Below are 18,120 nucleotides of genomic sequence, written 5' to 3'. Positions count from 1 at the left end.
TTGCTCCTGCTCTCAATCGGCAACATAAAACCTGAGCATCAAACCCCCGGAAAGGCCAGTTCATAAAAATGGGACCATTTAAAAAATATATCATCTATATCAATAACCAGTTCGACACTTGCTGCTCTCCTCTAGCCACCAGTCACTGTATCGTGTCTAGCCAGCTAGACGCCCCAGATCCTGAGCAAGCAACTTCTTTCTCACCTGAGCGCCAACCTACATTATTGCTGTTTTTTTCTCTACAGCACAGAAAACAATTGTTATTTTTGGACGTTGCGTGTCAGACAGTAGAAATTACCCTGCTAGAAAATGGTAAATGGGAGATGCTGCACCTAGTGGATTCAAGAAACGGGATACTGCACCTGGATTGCAACTAAAAACGCTCTACATAACATTAATGTCTGTTACAGCAATAAAGGGTTGAACATCAAGGCTATCTGTAAGACCTTTTCTTTAAATATTCCTGTATGGTCCGTATTATGTGCCACTCGAAGAAGATTCCTACATACAACAATTGGTCCGGTCCAGTTTCTCACAGTCCGCGAACAATCCTGAGATGAGACTTGAAACTGTAATGTCTAATGGAGAGGAAAGGGCTCTGTGTTCATACACACACACACACACACACACACACACACACACTCACACTTACTCACTGACAACTCCCTAAACGACTCTGGTCATGACATCTGATTGATGATGACAATGACGTTGGCGTGTCTCAGAGAAGGATGAGCTGGGTTACAGAGGAAGAGTCTGTTATTGTTGTTTGTTTTGTCTTCTCCTCAGCTCTCGGACGACTCTTCCTCTCTGTTGCTCTGCTAGCTTGTCCATTTCATGCAGTCTTCTGGCAGCGTTTGCATTTTTTCTGCAACGCTGCACCGGCATGCTTGGACAGTTTAGCTGGGTTCCCGATGACTGACTTAGACACGTGGTGGTTTCTAAGGAGGGAGGGAGTCCGGTTGCGAGGCAGGTTGTTCATGCTGGTGTTCACGCTGTTTTTCATGAGCTCCCTGTTCCCCACTCTCCGTGGTGGGGACGGGATGGGAGTGGGAGAGGCAGGGGACTGGGGCTCTGCGCTGTAAACTATGAGAAAGCAGGTTGATCTTACATCAGTAAGAGGGGGTCCTTGTTGGTTGGGGATTTCCGTCTAAAACAGTAATATGCTGAGGGCGATGATAGGCTTGTAGTGACGCTCCTTTGTCTGCGTCAGTCACCTGAGACCGACAATCGCAGCGATGTAACTCCACACTGATGCATCAGCGCTTCAACACATCCTCCTTCTCATCGTCATAATCATCACACACACTTAGCCCATGCTCAGTTTCAAAATGTCAGTTTTTTTTCTCTGTTCAGATCAGAGAATTTACAGATGTCCTGAATTTTCCTTCAAAACTCAGACAAAAATAAATTATGAATGTTACACTATCTACTGTACAGTATCATTGAAAAGGGAATCCCTGCCATGGGTTGCCTGGATGCTGTGCTAGAGATGAGGGGGGGAATGGAGGGGTTTCATGAACGGAAGGTTTGTTCTGGGGGGGAGGTTCTGGGAGAGATTGCATGGGGCTTTGCTATAAGGAGCTATGTTTACAATGTTGTCCTCTTATTGCTGTATTTTCTGCAGGGCAGAGTGGGACACAATGGCCTCCAGGCAAAAACAGAACCGAGCCCTGGGGCGGGTTTCACCACGAGGAGGGAGCCCCGACTTTGTTGTTTCTAATGGTGGCATCGGAGCACTCTGCTTCTGATGAATCACAGTCTGAGTCCCCAAACTGCAGTGGATTCTAGGAGAAAAATGAGAAAGAAAAGACCGATTCAGTGTCAGGCAGCTGTTTTACAATGTCGATTTTATTATTTAATTGTCACTAGCATGGCTACAATTCCATAGCTAAGTAAGGAAAAAGTGGTGATCCTGTCTAATCTAAATTGTTTTCTCTCATGTGATTATGACTTAAGAACAGGTGAAAAAAGGTTTTCGCAGGTATTTTTTCTTTTGGCAGGATAATTGAGCTGTTGAGGATAATCACAACTCTATACACAAGGTACATATTTGTGTTTGACAGTGATGTTATGTGACCAAACTTAACAATTTAAAACCTCAAAATAGAGAGGATTTGGGGCTTTGAAACCAAAGTGGGAGGTCTGGGGGTCAAAATTTTAAGTTTCAGAGACTTTGTTTTCTGCATTCTAACTTTTTCTAACATTTTTATGTGAGATACTTTAATATGGTTTAGTTTTTGGTTCATATCCCTGGTGCCCCAGCAGAGTACCAGGGGGAAAGAGTGAGGCCAGGCTCGCACCAGGGACCCACAGCCGGCTGCTCTCCCTGACCCGAACACCCCTGGGTCCTGGATGCCTAATCAAGGCTGAATGAGATGCTCATGGTCTCTGAAAGACAGCTGGGTACCAAGCCATGGCGGGCGAGGGCAAGCAAGGTTCAATCCCCAACCCAAAGGCATACCTCAAACCCCCACTAGAGCGTCCCGCCGAACGTACGCATTCGTTACACCATTAGCACAGAGATGAGGTGTCCACCGGCAACTGCACAAGACTCATGCAGGCCCTGTAGATATTTCTTGGGTTGGGGAAGGAGTGTGGAAGCACCAACTGGGAGGAAACAGTACACTTTTAGAGTCCTAGGGCTTATATATACATGCTGTACAGTGCCAGAAAAACACTTTGTGATAACAAAGAGAAGAAAAAGGTGTGACAATTTGTCATAACTCCAGGGAAAAACGTAGGAACTGTGACCTCCAGAAGAAACCGCTAGAGGGCAATGAGTCTTGAGGGAAAATCTGGAGCGTTGGCAAGAATGTAGTCTACATAACCTGCTAACACAAACATATGTTCCTTGTGTTTAGAGTGCATAAAGAATTCAAACTCACCTGGAAGACAACATGAATTCTTTCTTTCTTTTCTTTTTTCACCTATCTTTAAGTCATTAACAAAGGAGAGAAAACAATTTAGCTCCGACCTCTAAGGGCTTCCGTAGCGACCACACACATTCACAGTACTGACCTCGTAGCTGTGTTCGTCGGAGCACAGTTTCCCCAGTGAGATCTGGGTCTTCACCCTACGGACGGCGCACTCCTTGTCAGAGAGGCCGTCTGACTGGGTGGAGATGTCAATGGGGATGTCGGGTGTGTGCGACAGTAGCTCGTCCAGGTGTTCCTCCTGACTGGCGCTCAGCCTCTCCAGGGGCCCGCTGTGGGAGTGGTCGCTGGTGTTTCCCTCCTCTCCGTCAGACACTGACAGGTTCTCTGAGCTGAAGGTGGAGTAGGACTGGAAGCTGCTCATACAGCGATGAGGTCTGTAAGGAAGCAGAGGAAGAAAAAAAACATCAATGCTGTTTTCGTCCAGTAGTTACCTTTCAGACTGGTTCATACCTATTTCAGTGTATTTGAGACGTCAGTTATGATTATTTTGGTTATGATGTGGTGAATGTCGGTAATTTTCTTTTGCTGCACCGCATGATGTAACCGACGCAGTGATGATCAAGGTGGCAAACTCAATGACCAACTGTATTTTACCTCTGTCTCCTTGGAAACTCCACTTCACTATCAACCTCCCCCTCTTCCTCTTCAGATGACTCATCGCCACCCTGTAAGAAATGCAATTACAGCTGTTAATCCATCAGCTTTCAGTTTTCTTACCACAAATACACTACAGACTCACCGATGCAAGGCTACCAGCTTTGCTCACCTTCCTGAGAGGTCTGAGAGTGCGGGGCAGAGCAGTGAGCAGGTTGTGAGTGCGTTGGGATGCTTCTTGTTCCTGTGGCTCAGCCTTCTTTGTGACTTCCCCGTCTGAGGTGGGATCTTTGCTGGGAGCCCCTAAAGAGGATGGGGTGCTTTCCTGGGTGTTGAGCAGGGAATAGTGGGGCAACTCTGGGTGGTTTGATGCAGGAGGGGTCTCCTGACAGTGTAGGCAGCCAGGGAACGGGTGAGCCTGGCAACAGGGACACAAAGAACCAGCACCTGAAACAGGATTGGAGCTGGTGGATGAAGTCCGCTGTCGTGTGTCCGCATCTACAGCAGTTGATATAAGGTCAGGGCTAGAGCCAGAAACACGCCGCTGCAGGTGGTCTGTCTGAGGGCTACGGAGGGCAGCAGCGGGGCCAAAGTAGCGCAGGTTGTTGGCACAGTTGACAACGGCCTCCTCGCGGCCCTTCAAGGGGAGGAAGGGCCCCTCGGGGGGCGGGTGGTGGTGGTGGTGATGGAGGAACGGCTGCTCCTGGAGCGACTGGGCGTCCTCTGGTGCTCCAGCAAGAGGCTTCAGCACCCCGGGGAACTCGCTGTGGCTTCCTTTGCTGTTGGCTCGGCGGTGACGAGGCTTGCTTCGGTAGCGGGCTTTGCCAGGAGGCGTGGAGATCTTCGGGCTGGCTGATAGAGGCGAGGGCGAGGGGAGAGGGTCGAGGCTGGGGATGCCATCAGAACGGAGCAAGTCTGGCCTGAAAGACATGCAATTGGCAACATTTACATAATGTAGCAAAATGAATTAAGTCTACCCAATGACAGGAACATACAAGCTGCATCCAAAATTGTTAGCGTGACAGGGAGAGAGAGAGGATGACATGCACCAGGTCAGAACTGAACCTACGGCTGTTGCAACAAGGACGTACCCTTTGTACATGGGGTGCCTGCTCTACAAGGTGAGCTACTCGGCGCCCCGTCAATTAAATAATATAAAAACAATACACTTAGCAAATGAAATCTTATACTTGCACTTAAATTAAAGCGTTACTGATGTTTCCATTTATTTAATGGCTACATTTCCAAGCTAATCCCATATCCTGAAAATTCTAATGGATATGTAGCAGCTGAAACAGTCTTTGCTTTTACAATTGGCTTTTCTAATTGCTTTGATTCTGACCTTTTAGCGGTGGGCATCCCAGGTTTGTGGGACATGCTTCCTTTCTTCTTGATGAGTTTCTCTACAGCGTTGGACCTGACGATGGGTCTGACCAGGTGGCGCTTATAGGTACCGGGATATTTCTTCTCCACTGCCTGCTCTCTCCTACAGGGATGGAAGAAGACATTTGGAGTTATCAGATGGTGAACAGCATTCATATTCAGTTCTGCAGAGTTGTCAATCATTACTCCAAATCATTGTCTCCAAAAACAAGGCTGATTGTGTACTTTTAACTTGACCTATTTAACAATTTGGCTTTCTATTTTAATTTCTTAGTAAACACACGAGGCAACATTCACTGGAATTATTCAAAAGAGGAGGGAAATCCTGACGGGTGAATAAATAGGTCAAAGAACTGGCAGCACATCAAGGGTGGAAAGAGTCTCTTTTTTGAGTCATTTCTGAGCAAAAACAAGTCAATGCCTAAGAAGTTCAGGAGGAAATGTGGGAAAAAAAGTGAGAATTGTTTCAGATGTGACTCAGAAACGCCCTATTGTTCTAGTGACTACAAACCAACCCCAAACAATGACTTTCTTTCTCACTAGTTGAATATACGGTCAGTTGTCTTGCCAGGTCATTGTAAGAATTTCAAATATGGGATTTCATTACTGGAAAGAGGAAATAGTTGTGTACACCCAAGTAAGGTCTGATAATGAGGAAAGGAGCAGGCTAGCTGAGAACTACTGTGATAATTATTTACATACTTCATTAGTTCCTTCTCTCGGACCTCCAGCTGCAGCATGATGGCACTGAGCTCCATGTATAGGTTGTTGGCTCTCTCCAGCTTCCTCTCATAGTGCTCCCGGATGTCCAGTGCATGCCTGAGAGAGTTTGGGAAATGCAAACAAATATTCACTTTCAACATTCTGCTTTAAGAAATTAGAGTGCCTGTAAGTGTCATGTCTTCTCCTGGCTCTCCTTTCTTACACACCTGAGTTCATCCCGCCTGCGTCGGATCAGCTCCTCGTCCAGCCTGTGGATACAGGTGCCTTCACTTTTGATCTTCTCAAAATGTTTCTTCACTTCCTCCCTCCATTCTGCCTGTAATGTGAACAGACACAGTCAAAGAGCTGACCATTCACTCTCAGACACAAAAGAGAACATTATCTAGAACAAGTAAATACTGTCTAACAATTCTGTACTACACTTGTTGTTGGTGCAACTTATCTTATGAAAATAAGTGTATAGAGTCCTTTGACTTAAACAAAATGAAGGTTACTGTGTTTTGCTGTTATAATGCCGACCTGAGACTTGAAGTAGGTCTCCTGAGGAGCTCCTAGGACATCAGCAGAGGCAATGTCGAGGTGTAGGAGGATCTGACGAAACGAAGGCCTATTCCTGGGCTTGCCTTGCCTGGAATCAGCAAATAACAGGAAAAGGAGAATCAGTGAGAACAGTAACTAGCAAGAGCATTACTCTAACATGTAATGTACAAAGATGCTGTTAAACAAAATGTACAATCCACACTCACCATGTTTGTTTCATGAGGATTTTGAAGCCGTCCGGGCAGGTGGAGGGGACAGGAAGGTGAAGACTGTTGCTGCCAACACCCCAAATGATGGCCGAGGAGTCCACGTCTTTGTAGGGAATCTCTCCGGTCAGAAGTTCCCACAACACAACTCCAAATGACCTGGAACACACAGGCAAAGAGAGTCAGGTCTCACTACAGCAACATAAACACATGACTTATTTAAGATATATACCGTAACAGTTGAACACTGCCCCAGTGTATTTAATATTTCACTGTTGTACTCACCAGATATCTACTTTTTCAGACACAGGCTCATTTCTTATCACTTCTGGGGCCATCCAGGCCACCGTACCCGCAAATGACATCTTTGTACTTTTGTCACTGAGCTCTTTGGACGTTCCAAAGTCGGAGATTTTCACAGTGTCGTTGTGGGTGACCAAAACACTGCAAACACACACAAACAGAAAACACACAGACGTGTTAGCGAGGTCAGAGTGTCTGATTAAAAGGACCAAAGCAGACTGTCTCTCTTACAAGTTTACAGTAGTCCTATCTGTATCAACTGTACAGTAATTCAAGAGGTATTAGAGAACATGTTCACCCTTTCATTTTGAAGCCAAGCAGTGTCAGACTGACATTAATCCAGGTCAGATGACCTGGGTTATACCATTCAGACCGACGCCAAGTTTTTCCTCTGACATTTCCACTGGGTTTAAAGTCACCGGAAACTAAAACCCACAGAAGCCCTCTAACTATGTAATTTAGGGTCTTGTGTACATAATAGTGAACATCTAAATAGTATGAGAAGTTAGTTTCAATCCAAATTTGGATTGGACCATTGAATGACAACGTGTCATTCTTTTATTTTTCAACTGCGGTGGACTTGCAGAAACAGCTGGCTGCGTTTTTGGTGAGCCTTGGTGTAATTGTCCACAAAAACTCCCACATATGCAGAACATATTTCACCCAAGACCAGTTCAATAATTCCACCCAGAAAGCCAGATGGTACTATTTCATCCTTCCTGACCACCAAAGGCGGTGCATAAGTACTGAATGTCTCCGTCTCGCGCACACGCAGATCGAGTAGCTATACCAACAAAGTCACCTGTGACCCCCTGATGACCCTGGACAGGCTATATCTTCCGGTGTCGTCAGAGGATCTGTTCCTGCAGAATCTTTGATTGAATTGATTCTGAGTGACTTAATGCTCTGGTGGTCATCCAGGATTCATAGAACTGTAGTTAGATATGTAACTCTTGTTTTTGCAAAATGGCTGCATCTCTATTCCAGTCTCTCCCTCTTCAAACATCACATGTCCCTAATGTCCTACCATTGACACTGATGTGTTACTTGCTAAACATAGATAAAGTTAAGCTATATGTTAACTGTAACTGACTTATTAGCATATTATTAGACTATATTTAAGGTTATCTAACTTTTGGATGCTGGTAACATTTAGCCCTGGTGTCTACCTATTGCTCGTCTGTCCGTCCTGGAAGAGGGATCCCTCCTCAGTTGCTCTTCCTGAGGTTTCTACCCTTTTTTTTCCCCGTTAAAGGTTTTTTTTTTGGGAAGTTTTTCCTTATCCGCTGTGAGGATCCAAAGGACAGAGGGATGTCATATGCTGTAAAGCCCTGTGGGGCAAATTGTGATTTGTGATATTGGGCTTTATAAATAAAATTGATTGATTGATTGATTAATGCTACTGTGATGTGGCTCACATGGGGATGTCAATCAAAACGTGTTCTGCTTTGCCTACAGAGTCTTGAGAAATGGTCTATACAGCAAAATTAGTTTTTTTAAACCAGGTTTTCTAATAGTTATGAATATTTGTTTTCTGCTGATTAACGAGACACTGAACTTTGACATCATATGTGCATTTTAACGTTTTAAAGCCAAATTCCCAGTGGCTTTAGAGGGGTATGACTTTCTGTGTGTAGCATTTCAATCTTCGACCATTACACAAGCACATTTCTGCATCTGAAACACCCCATTAGCCGAATGAGACTGACCTTTCCAGCACATTCAGCCTGCCATCATTCTGCTGACTAATACAGTGTTTGGCGCTGCCGCAGCATGATGATATTGATTAGAGAAACAGGGCTACAGTGTGCAGAGGAAGAGACAGGAGGAGCAGGATGAGACAGGACAATGTGTCTTATTCTCATGTCAAGGCAGCTTGCTTTTATTAATTCTGAGAATGGCATTTGAGTTAATGTCAGACTACTCAGCGCTGAAAGGATGAATTGTTGTTGCTGCTGTGGGCTAAGAAATGTTAAACAAGGCTGATCAGCTTTAAGAACGTGACCACAGCACCCGTGGGCTGCTGCATTACAGTGACAAACCAAGAAAACATACTGTGCTAATTTGCAGATCAGGAGGAAGTATTAATTTTGCTGCTATAAAACTTACAATACCAGGGAAAGTGGAAACTCACTTGGGAGACTTGAGATCTCTGTGGATGATCTTGTGCAGGTGTAGGTAGTTCATGCCACTGGCGATGCCTGAGGCCCAGTCCACCAGCATCCTGGGGGTTACTTTCCTCCCCGCCCTCAGCACCTCATACAGCTGGCCCTGGGCACAGTACTCCATGATGATGCAGTAACAAGGCGCCTGGGTGCACACACCCCTACGATGGACAAAGCCCAGGAAACACATTTATAGAACATGACAAATCTTCATACATGTATGCACATTTGGACACTATGAGAGCTCCACCAGCTCAAGTGGCTGTTGACTTACTTGAAGCTGATGATATTTGGGTGCTTGAGTTTTCGGAGGTGTTTAATGTCCGTCTCCTTCTGCTCGCGCACCTTCTTGATGGCCACCTCCTCGGAGCGGAACTTGCCCAAGAAGACAGCACCCTGTGCTCCGCTGCCCAGCCACTGCAACTCTGAAATCTCCTCAAATGGAACCTCCCACATGTCTGGAAACAAGTATATATTTATTCAAAATAAAAGCAATAGATTGGGACTTTTTAAACTGTATGTGATTGTCTATTTTTGGTCTTTAGTGTTGTTTGTCCATCTATGCTCTGTGTGCTGTCATAGTTACTCTTTCAAGGAACAGTTAAACATTTTGAGGAATAAACTCGGTCACTTTCTTGCACAGAGTTTAATGCATAGCTTGATACCACTCTGAAAACAAGGGGAAACACAGTGGGCCTGGCTACGTCAAACGGTAACAAAATCCTTCCACTAGCACAGCTAAAGCTCACAAATTAACATTTTATATCTTATTTGTTTAATCTGTTTAAAAACCAAAGTGTAAAAATGACAATAAGCCATTTTTGGGGGGTTATGTGCTGGTTGTGTTCCTGGAGTCTCTGCTGGTTGTCTGGCAACCTCACAGTGATCACAAGAAGTGAAAATAAAATAGAAAATGTCAATCAATCTTGAGGAAAAAACACAATCACTTTCAAAATACTCATGTACTTTAAGTCTGTGACAACTCTCCTCATCTAAACCCAGCATCTCAAGAGTTACAGCACAAGAAAAACACACCCAACGTGGTTCACACTCCATTTCATATTTTCTATCCATACAGGGCAAAAATAACGCCCTGTGCACAACTGCTATAACTGTCTTGGATGTTCAAACAGTGAGTCATATGCTGTTCCATCCTCGTTATGTGGTTTGAAACTAGCGTAGAGGAGAAGCTTTGCTGCTGAAATCTGCAGCACATTACATTTGGACATTAGCTGACCAACCACAAGACCCAGCCCAGTTCTGTCTGACCTCAACTCATATCCTGCAGCCTGTGTGTCCGGCCTGTGCAGGCAGCCCTGCAGCAATGTGAGTCTACCTTAACCATGACCTCAATTGAAACTGACAGCTGCACAGCTTCACCCACAACAGCAATATGGTGAAGCTGGGGGCAGCTATTCAATAATAGTTTCAGACTACATGAGGAGAAACGGGAGGGAATGTGAAGCTTGTTTTTTCTTCAGAAGCCTTACAGGGAGATTTGATTTAAAACACAATGAATTAAGTTTCTTAAACTGATACCATGCAGAGAGATAAAACCCAGAACTGACCTTGCTGTTGTAGCTTGTATTCTGTTGAGTACGTCTTCCCTATGATGTTCCACACAGGCCGAAGGCAGCCAAACAGCCCTTCTAGGAACCCACCGGACCCAGGCCCCGCTCTGTGAAAGTGCAACTTGATGTCATCAGGGTGATGAGGATGGCTTTGCCTTCCCTCTCCACTGTGATCAATGGGACAGTCCCCTTCTCCCATCTGCTCCTCCATCCCGCTGCCACAACCACCATGCTCACAGGAGGCTGGCGAAACGGCTTCCTCATGGTCCTGCTCCTGCAGCTGGAGCACGCTGTTGTCAAAGTGCCCACCCTCGCTCCGTGTCGAGTCCACGCTCAAGGCTGTGTTTGGGGGACTCACACCCCCGAGCATTGAGTCCTCATCCTGGCTGGGCATCTGCAGTGTCTGCAGGGGAACGGGCAGGTGTGTCGGCGGGGCCAGGTCTGTGATAATCTGAGGAGGTAAGGTGGATGGAGGTGCCTGAGGAGGCTGATGTTGGGAATTGGGCGAGTTTGATTTCTTCATGCCGTCCCCAACCACAGTGAGCTTGAGCTCCTCCTTCAGCTTGCCCACCAGCAGACTGGGGCAGGAGGTCCACGAGAGCACCTCGGGGGAGCTACCCATGGTGTCGTGCATGTGCATGGGCTACCCAGTGGCGATGAGTGGGGCACGTCCTAACACACTGGTTTGTTTGAGTGCTGAAAATCACCTGCACAGCGGGGACAGGGAGACAGAGCAAGAAAGAGAGACAGGTTATCTAAATCATAAAGTCCATGTAAAACGAAATGCAGATTAAAATAAAAAGCGAGTTAAATCCATTTGGATGATTGTAGACACCTCTGATACAACATAAACACGATTAGAACCGTTGCCATGGGGCCCTATTACTTCCACAAAGAGAAATCCTCTCATTTCCTCTCATAGATCGAGGATTGAGAGAGCTTACGTTAATGATGATTATTTTAAACTATGGAGTGCAAACACTGCAGGGCACAGGAGGTCAGTAATATCACACAGACTTTAAATAAGTGCATAAGAGACAGAGTTGCTAGATGAAAGACATTGCAGGGCACAAATAATGCAATTCTGGGAACTTTCTGGGAAACAGTTAAACCAATCACACACACACACACACACACACACACACACACACACACACACACACACACACTGGGGCTTTACTATGTTCTCTGTGAGGCAGTAACAGTATAGCAGGGATTAAAAGTCTTGCTGTGTATTAGGACCGCTGAGAGCAAAACATCTGGCACACGCAGCCCATTCTCGCTGCTTAACCAGCAGGGCCAGTCGTAACCACCACAGGCCCAGAGCCAGCCACACAGCAAACATACTATTTCATTTCAGTCAGCTAATCAACAGGAGTAAAATCAATACCATCTTAACCTGCATATTAGTGTATATATATTAATATATAGAGCTTTTTTTTCCTAAAAAATAATAAAGAACTGTTTATAGACATCACATCCAGATTAAAAACCAAAAAAAAAAAAATATATCAAGATTTCATCACAAGAAATTATAACACTGATGAAAAATTCAATCATAATTTTAATAAGAGCTGCTCTTTCTTTTGCAACATTGCCTACAATGGCCAAATGCACCCAGATTCTATTAAAAGGCTGGTTTCCACAGTATGGCAAATCTCAATCAGTTGAAATCATCTGAACATACATGTTAAATTATAGTCCAAACCTAGTTGTCACCAAAGCCTGAGGCAAAAAACACACATTTCTCAAACATGACAAATGAGCTCAGTGCAAATATATATTCACAGCTGTAGAGAATTTAACAGCTTAAAGAATAAACGAGGATAAACAAGGATAATACGGTGCAACATACTAATCTCAACTCAGGTCCACCTACTACCTTGTCTGTGCTATTAATAGCATCTCACAGTTTTCATAAGCGAATGAAACATGAGTGTAGAACATTTTGGATTTTGTTTTAGGGGGGTATTCATGCTTGAATATCCTGTGCCTCACAATGAAAAATGTTAACCAAAAATGCTATGCTTTGTATCATAGATGTAGTTTACCCTGTAGTTTGTAACTTTTATAAAATTATCTTTTTGTAATATTTGCTGAAACTGCCATGTTAAAAACAGCTGAGCCAAAACTCAGCACCGCTCACCAGCCAGAGAAAACATTCTCATTTTACAGCTAAACAGTACACTAAAAAAGTTTCTGTAAATATTTGATGCAAGAAATAGATTATGAAACAATCTTAATTCATATGTGATCAGTGCAACCTAGTTTGACAAGTTAGACCGCAGTTCAGGAGCAGTGATTGGCGTGATTGACAGCTGCGTTACAGACTCCTCAGCTCTGTTTGGCTGTTTTCGTTCATGTGCAGCGGATTCTTGCAAATGCCATCAAAAGCAAAACTAGAAGAGAAGTACAATTTTTTTTAAAGACTATCTGTCTCATGTACTACTGTAAAGATATAGTGACAGTTTCAGAAAATATGATAAAAAGTATTTTATACAAGTTACCAACTGTAGCTTTAAGAAAACTGCTGAACTGCCACTCTACCAAACTTGCTACCAGGTTTAACATCAGCTGGCATATGTTGGCTTATTGCTGGTATAACGTGGAGTTGTCCAGCACATGAAAATATCCATGGCCAAAATGTCCAGTGGGAAATATGCCAAATAAATAAATTAATTTAAAGCACATTAAATCGCCTAATATTGTGTGACCTCAAAGAGATGCTGCTTCTTCAATTAACCTAGCTTGTTTTCAAATTATTTGTTATGACATGCTGTACCGCCATTTAATTGTAGGCTGTTATATCGCTGTTTAAAACACATGTTCAGTAGTTGTTTTATATGGCTGGAATTCTGGAATATTAACAGCCATATTGGCCATCAAAATAAAAGTCTAGCGTAAACCTTGCTTGCTACTGTGTAGTTTAAAGCTGTTGTATGTAGCATCTTGAATGATTGTGTTATCTTACATCAAATTATTCTGATGGCAAATGTTATTTGTAGAAAAATATGACAATTGTATAAATAAAAACAAATTAAAACAGGCTAGGTCTGAAGTAGCTGTTTCTTTGTGTCTGGTGTGCCACAGTGTCCTTTTCAACACCACCACTGGGAGCTGCCAAAGTCAGAAATGTTCAAATCCTACACATGGGGGTTTTAATTTGTTGCAACTGTAGCAGTGTGTTTTCAGACAAACAGATGGCCACTTATCCACAGTCTAACTGCGCTCATTTTCCAAATCTTGGCAAAAAAGCGGCACAAAGTAGTCAATCAATTGCTTTATAAGTGACTCATGCCCCCCTTTAAACTCAGAAGGACATGCCCTCAGAAGTCCAATCAAGTTTGAGGGGGCAGTAGAAAACAGAGAGCGAGGGACACAAGGAGAGGGAAGTAGTGAGAGGCTGTACAGTGTGTACAGTCAGGAGCAGGAGATCAAAGTCCAGGAGGGAGGAGACAGAAAGGCAGAGCAGTGAGCTGGCTCTGTGTTACGTGGAGGTTTCCTAAAGGGTACAGGACAGTCATGGAGTCCAACTGAAACACACTTTGTTTATGTTGCCCTCTGCGACCTCTGCAGGGAACACTGGCATGAATTCACAGCTCTTCCTCTTGGCACAGGTCAAAGTACAACAAAGTCCTCTGATCCCTCTGATGCAGATAACTTTGTTGCTGAAATGCCATAAAGCTACGACATCAAGCCTGAATTTCAGAGCCCAACATGTGTGTGTTTAAAAATGCATTTGTTATTTGGCACACTGCCTTTTTTGGATACTTGACAATAAAACCGAAGAAGGGGATTAAAAGTTCCAGACGGGACTCAAAGTGGAGATCCTCACAGTTACACGATATGCGTCCTGGTCCGCTGGTCCATGCAGATGCCGCTTACATGTTTGTGCGAATGCATGTACTGTATCTGTGTGTATCTACTGGGGGTAACCTGAGTGCTGTGAGAGTGTAGTGGCTGCCAGAAGCTCATCTATAATGCAGGCCTGTCTCTAAGCAGGTTGCTGAGAGTGCAGGGGAAGGAGAGAATGCTCTCTCAGGTATCCAATAAATCCGTCCCTTCCACAGCCGAGACAATCGAGCTGTGCGAGTAGAGGCCCGTGCTGTAATTCCACCCCACGGACGATTCTCGGAGCTGGGCTTCTGACGTGGACCGCAGTGGGTGGATGTGGTCGGCTGGACAGAAACATGCACGTGAAGACACGAGCCTGCACGCACAGTAACTCCTATAACCCAACTAAAACTACACAATTATATTGCCAAAATAATGACTAGAGAGTGCAGTCTGACGGCAAACCTGATGTCAATCGGCCTCTTTTAATTTTCACCCTTTGTACTCCCTCAGCCCAGTCTTTTTCCTCTTTCCTAAGAGGCTGAATCAGGACTGAGTCTATGCATCTTTATCTGATGCCAAGAAAAGGAAACAGTCCTATCGCTCTCTCCCATTAATCTCTAATGGAAGATCTCTATGTGCAGAGAATCCCATGAATAATGTCTGCGCCTCATCGAGAAGGGACCAGGGTTTCATTTACACAGTCATTTATTTACAGGACTTTCCAAAAGTGAGTGTGTCTGGGCAAAAAGACACACTGACCGTCGCTCCGATGGTATTTTTTATTTTTTTTTTGTTACATGTTTGAATAAAGTAGATATTGCTTTAGAGAAGGAAACAATGCAGATGCTCAGCGGAGTGGATGAAAAGAAGAAAGAGGGACAGAGAGAGCGAAAGAGGGAGAGAAATTATCAGGGGCTGATCCTTTAATCCCTCTACAGGGCTCTAGAGACAAGCTTGTACAAACACAGACCCTATTCAGCCCTCCCCCTCCATATATCCTCTAAACATTTCCTTTCATTTCATGCCTCTCTAAAGGCAACCTGATGTCAATGGCCAATAGCACAATGCATCATGGTTAGTATATCTTTAGTACATGAACACACTTGCAGATGTGGAGCAGTGCAAGCAGAGAAAGGCCTCAGTGATAGTTACTGTAACACACTTTACTGTATATGAGTGTATTTGTGTCCGTGTGTGTGTGTACATGGCAGCTGGCGATGCAGGGGGATCAGATTCAAAGACCACACATGCACACACACATGGACTCCCGGGGCGTGTCCAGCAGGATCCAATAATCCCACTACTCCCAGCAATCCACATGAGAAGGTCGTTTTTTTGTGGCACTCAGCAAACAACAACACGGTTGTTTAGATTGTGTTTCACCGTACCGCAGCTTCACAAAAGCAGCCGCATCTTTCCACAGTATATTAACGCAGCAGCAGACAGACCTTTAACACACACACAGGAGGTGCACTTTGCATACACACAATACAGCGGCATCAGTAGCAGTAGCAGCAGCAGCACCGTCATCTGTGTCTCCATCACTCTGCTCCTCATTAAGGGAAGCCCTGCTGGGCCCCATAGGGGGAACCTCCCTTTAGGTGACAGCTGCGCCACCAACAAAGAACCAATTTAGCCGCTATCCCACCTCATCATTCACACGTTACCATGTCAACACAGCATCCATCCTGACCTTCTGCTACCAGTCACACTCACTCTCATCCAACACTCAGGTTTGGAGAGGCCAAAAACCTGGAGGTTGCTTTTGAATCCACTGAGCTTGTCAAACAGGGAAAGCAGAATGATGTTGCTTTTAAAGGACAGAAACATAATGTTCTTGATTATTTTTTAACTGAAAAGTGGGCAAACCATTTATCAGAATATATTAGGCTTTTCTTTAACAACAAATTACACGTTACAGCTCTTCACCTCAAGAGAAGATGGGCACAAATCTGGGCACAAATCCCTATTATGAGCATTTATGTAGATCTATAACTTACCAATGATAAGAGTAATTGTCATGAGCTGTTATTAGGTCACAAAAAGTGTATTGATAGGACCTCGTTCAACCAAACCCCTCAGGATTATAAAACACAACAAACAGTGAAACATTTGGCTGAGTCCTCTCTGAGTCATATTTAGCACCCCAGCCGAAGCTTTGAATATCTGCTGCTGATTACTACTGAAGCTCCAGAGACCAAAAAATGGTCGGGACAGCCCTACAAATCCAGCAGATTTATAATAAATCTGACTGAGTCAAACCTTTTCACAGATACTGAACGAGGAAAGATAAACACCTGCTCCAGACTGTTTCTGTCCCTCTTGACCTCATCTCTTAAAACAAACAAAGAAAGGACGGTAAAAGCAGCGCTCGTCTCCACTGAGCACCTCAAGTAACCAATAAAAGGAAAAGTTGGGAGTGTAAAAACAAAATAGGCAATACAAGAGTCTCTTACAATCAGTAGCTCAGGAGTCTCTGTGGTCTGAACTACGCATGTGACTGTCTGTTAGTCTGGGTCACAGTTGAACAGCTGAACTCTGGTATTTGTACGTGTTTCTTTTGTCAATGCAGACTATGGACTTTCACGGCCGGTGCATGTGAATAAACAATGTCCTAAAACCGAAATCTGGAAACATACTGCTGATGGATTTCTTTGTCACTGGAAGCAGACGCAGAATTATAACATATTTAGCGACACAAGCATCAAATACAGAGACCTCGGAAACACGACTCTGCCAGCAGAGCTGCCCAGTCCTGATTTGATTGTCAGGATGTGGGACGATGTCTAAATCAGCTTTCCCTCGCTACCATGGCCGCGAGTCCTGCCAGAGGGGATTGGACAGCCTGCTGTAGGTGGGTGAAAGTAATAATCTGCTGTTGGTGTGGGCACAGCGGTGGAGGGGAAAATAAACAAACTTTGGCACAGCGTTCAGGCATCTGCTGTCACACTGCTGACATTTCCCAGTAATCCTTTTTTTCTTCATATTCTGATTCCCTCTGGTGACTCACCTGAGCTGACTTAAATACCTGGTGGTGGCTGGAGGGGAAAGCAGACCACAGAGCAATAATCCCTGCCTGCTCAGGGTTTGACTGGTGTTGCTGGGGCAAACAGGAACAAGGTCAAAGCTGCTCTACTGAGGCCTCGGGGAAAGTGCCAGGTGGGATCATCTGGAATATGTTGTGAATGGATGGATTTCAGGGAGAAGAGGAGGGCAGTCAGGTGTGTGAATGAAACTACCAAAGAGTTGACTGACAGGAGGATGAAAGTGTAAACAGCTTCTTCAGAAGTCCAATACATCAGTGTCTGACTGTGTATGTTCCCAGTTCTGTCAGTGAGTTCAACAAACAGAATCCAGCTGACCGACACATTTGAGAGAGATACACTAAAATACAGGGTAAACATGGCTGTGAATCATTAGCACAACAAACACACACATAACTTGTGCCTCAAATAGCCTCAGCCGGTACCAGCCAGAATCGGAGAAAATAAATAACTGAAGAAAAGAGTGTGCGCCATCGACACGTCACACACTCTCCCCTCCAGCTTCATTCTCCCTCTCAGTGAGGCTGCAGCCAGCACTGCAACCAGGACACACAGCCTCCTAAAATCTGCAACTATCACGCATACTCTGCTCTGAAAAGCTCGCACTGCTTCAATATCGGCCTTTTCAGTCAAGCAGACTCTTTGTTCCCAGCGATGCTTAACGATAAAGCTTTACAGAGCTCTGTTTATGAATGCTGGCCAGATCGGTCCGGATAGATGATGAATGCAAACAGACAGAAAGGGACGGTGGGGCCAAGGAGACAGTGGAGGGAGAGAATGGCTTAGAGAAAAGTAGAGGAAGAAAAGCAGATTAG

General features: G+C 44.6%; 1 protein-coding gene across 2 annotated transcripts in view; it reads right to left on the bottom strand.

Annotated features, from left to right (window-relative positions):
• Positions 1–608: 608 nt before the first annotated feature.
• The window catches only part of si:ch211-45c16.2 (mitogen-activated protein kinase kinase kinase 13), a 37,686-nt gene continuing 20,174 nt past the window's right edge, over positions 609–18,120 (bottom strand). For both annotated transcript variants that reach the window (XM_049594419.1, XM_049594420.1), the window contains 13 exons: positions 10,422–11,131; positions 9,128–9,311; positions 8,823–9,014; positions 6,671–6,829; positions 6,386–6,544; positions 6,159–6,267; positions 5,846–5,955; positions 5,619–5,735; positions 4,876–5,019; positions 3,706–4,453; positions 3,534–3,604; positions 3,022–3,313; positions 609–1,787 (listed from right to left, as the gene is read on the bottom strand). In XM_049594419.1, coding sequence (XP_049450376.1) covers positions 1,686–1,787; positions 3,022–3,313; positions 3,534–3,604; positions 3,706–4,453; positions 4,876–5,019; positions 5,619–5,735; positions 5,846–5,955; positions 6,159–6,267; positions 6,386–6,544; positions 6,671–6,829; positions 8,823–9,014; positions 9,128–9,311; positions 10,422–11,064 — 3,030 coding nt within the window. In that variant the 5' untranslated portion in view covers positions 11,065–11,131 and the 3' untranslated portion in view covers positions 609–1,685. The remainder of the gene's footprint in view (positions 1,788–3,021; positions 3,314–3,533; positions 3,605–3,705; positions 4,454–4,875; positions 5,020–5,618; positions 5,736–5,845; positions 5,956–6,158; positions 6,268–6,385; positions 6,545–6,670; positions 6,830–8,822; positions 9,015–9,127; positions 9,312–10,421; positions 11,132–18,120) is intronic.

Source organism: Epinephelus fuscoguttatus, linkage group LG13 (assembly GCF_011397635.1).
Source record: "Epinephelus fuscoguttatus linkage group LG13, E.fuscoguttatus.final_Chr_v1".
Classification (NCBI taxonomy): domain Eukaryota; kingdom Metazoa; phylum Chordata; class Actinopteri; order Perciformes; family Serranidae; genus Epinephelus; species Epinephelus fuscoguttatus.
Note: the sequence above shows the minus strand (reverse complement) of the source record. Positions and strands in the feature narration are given on the sequence as shown.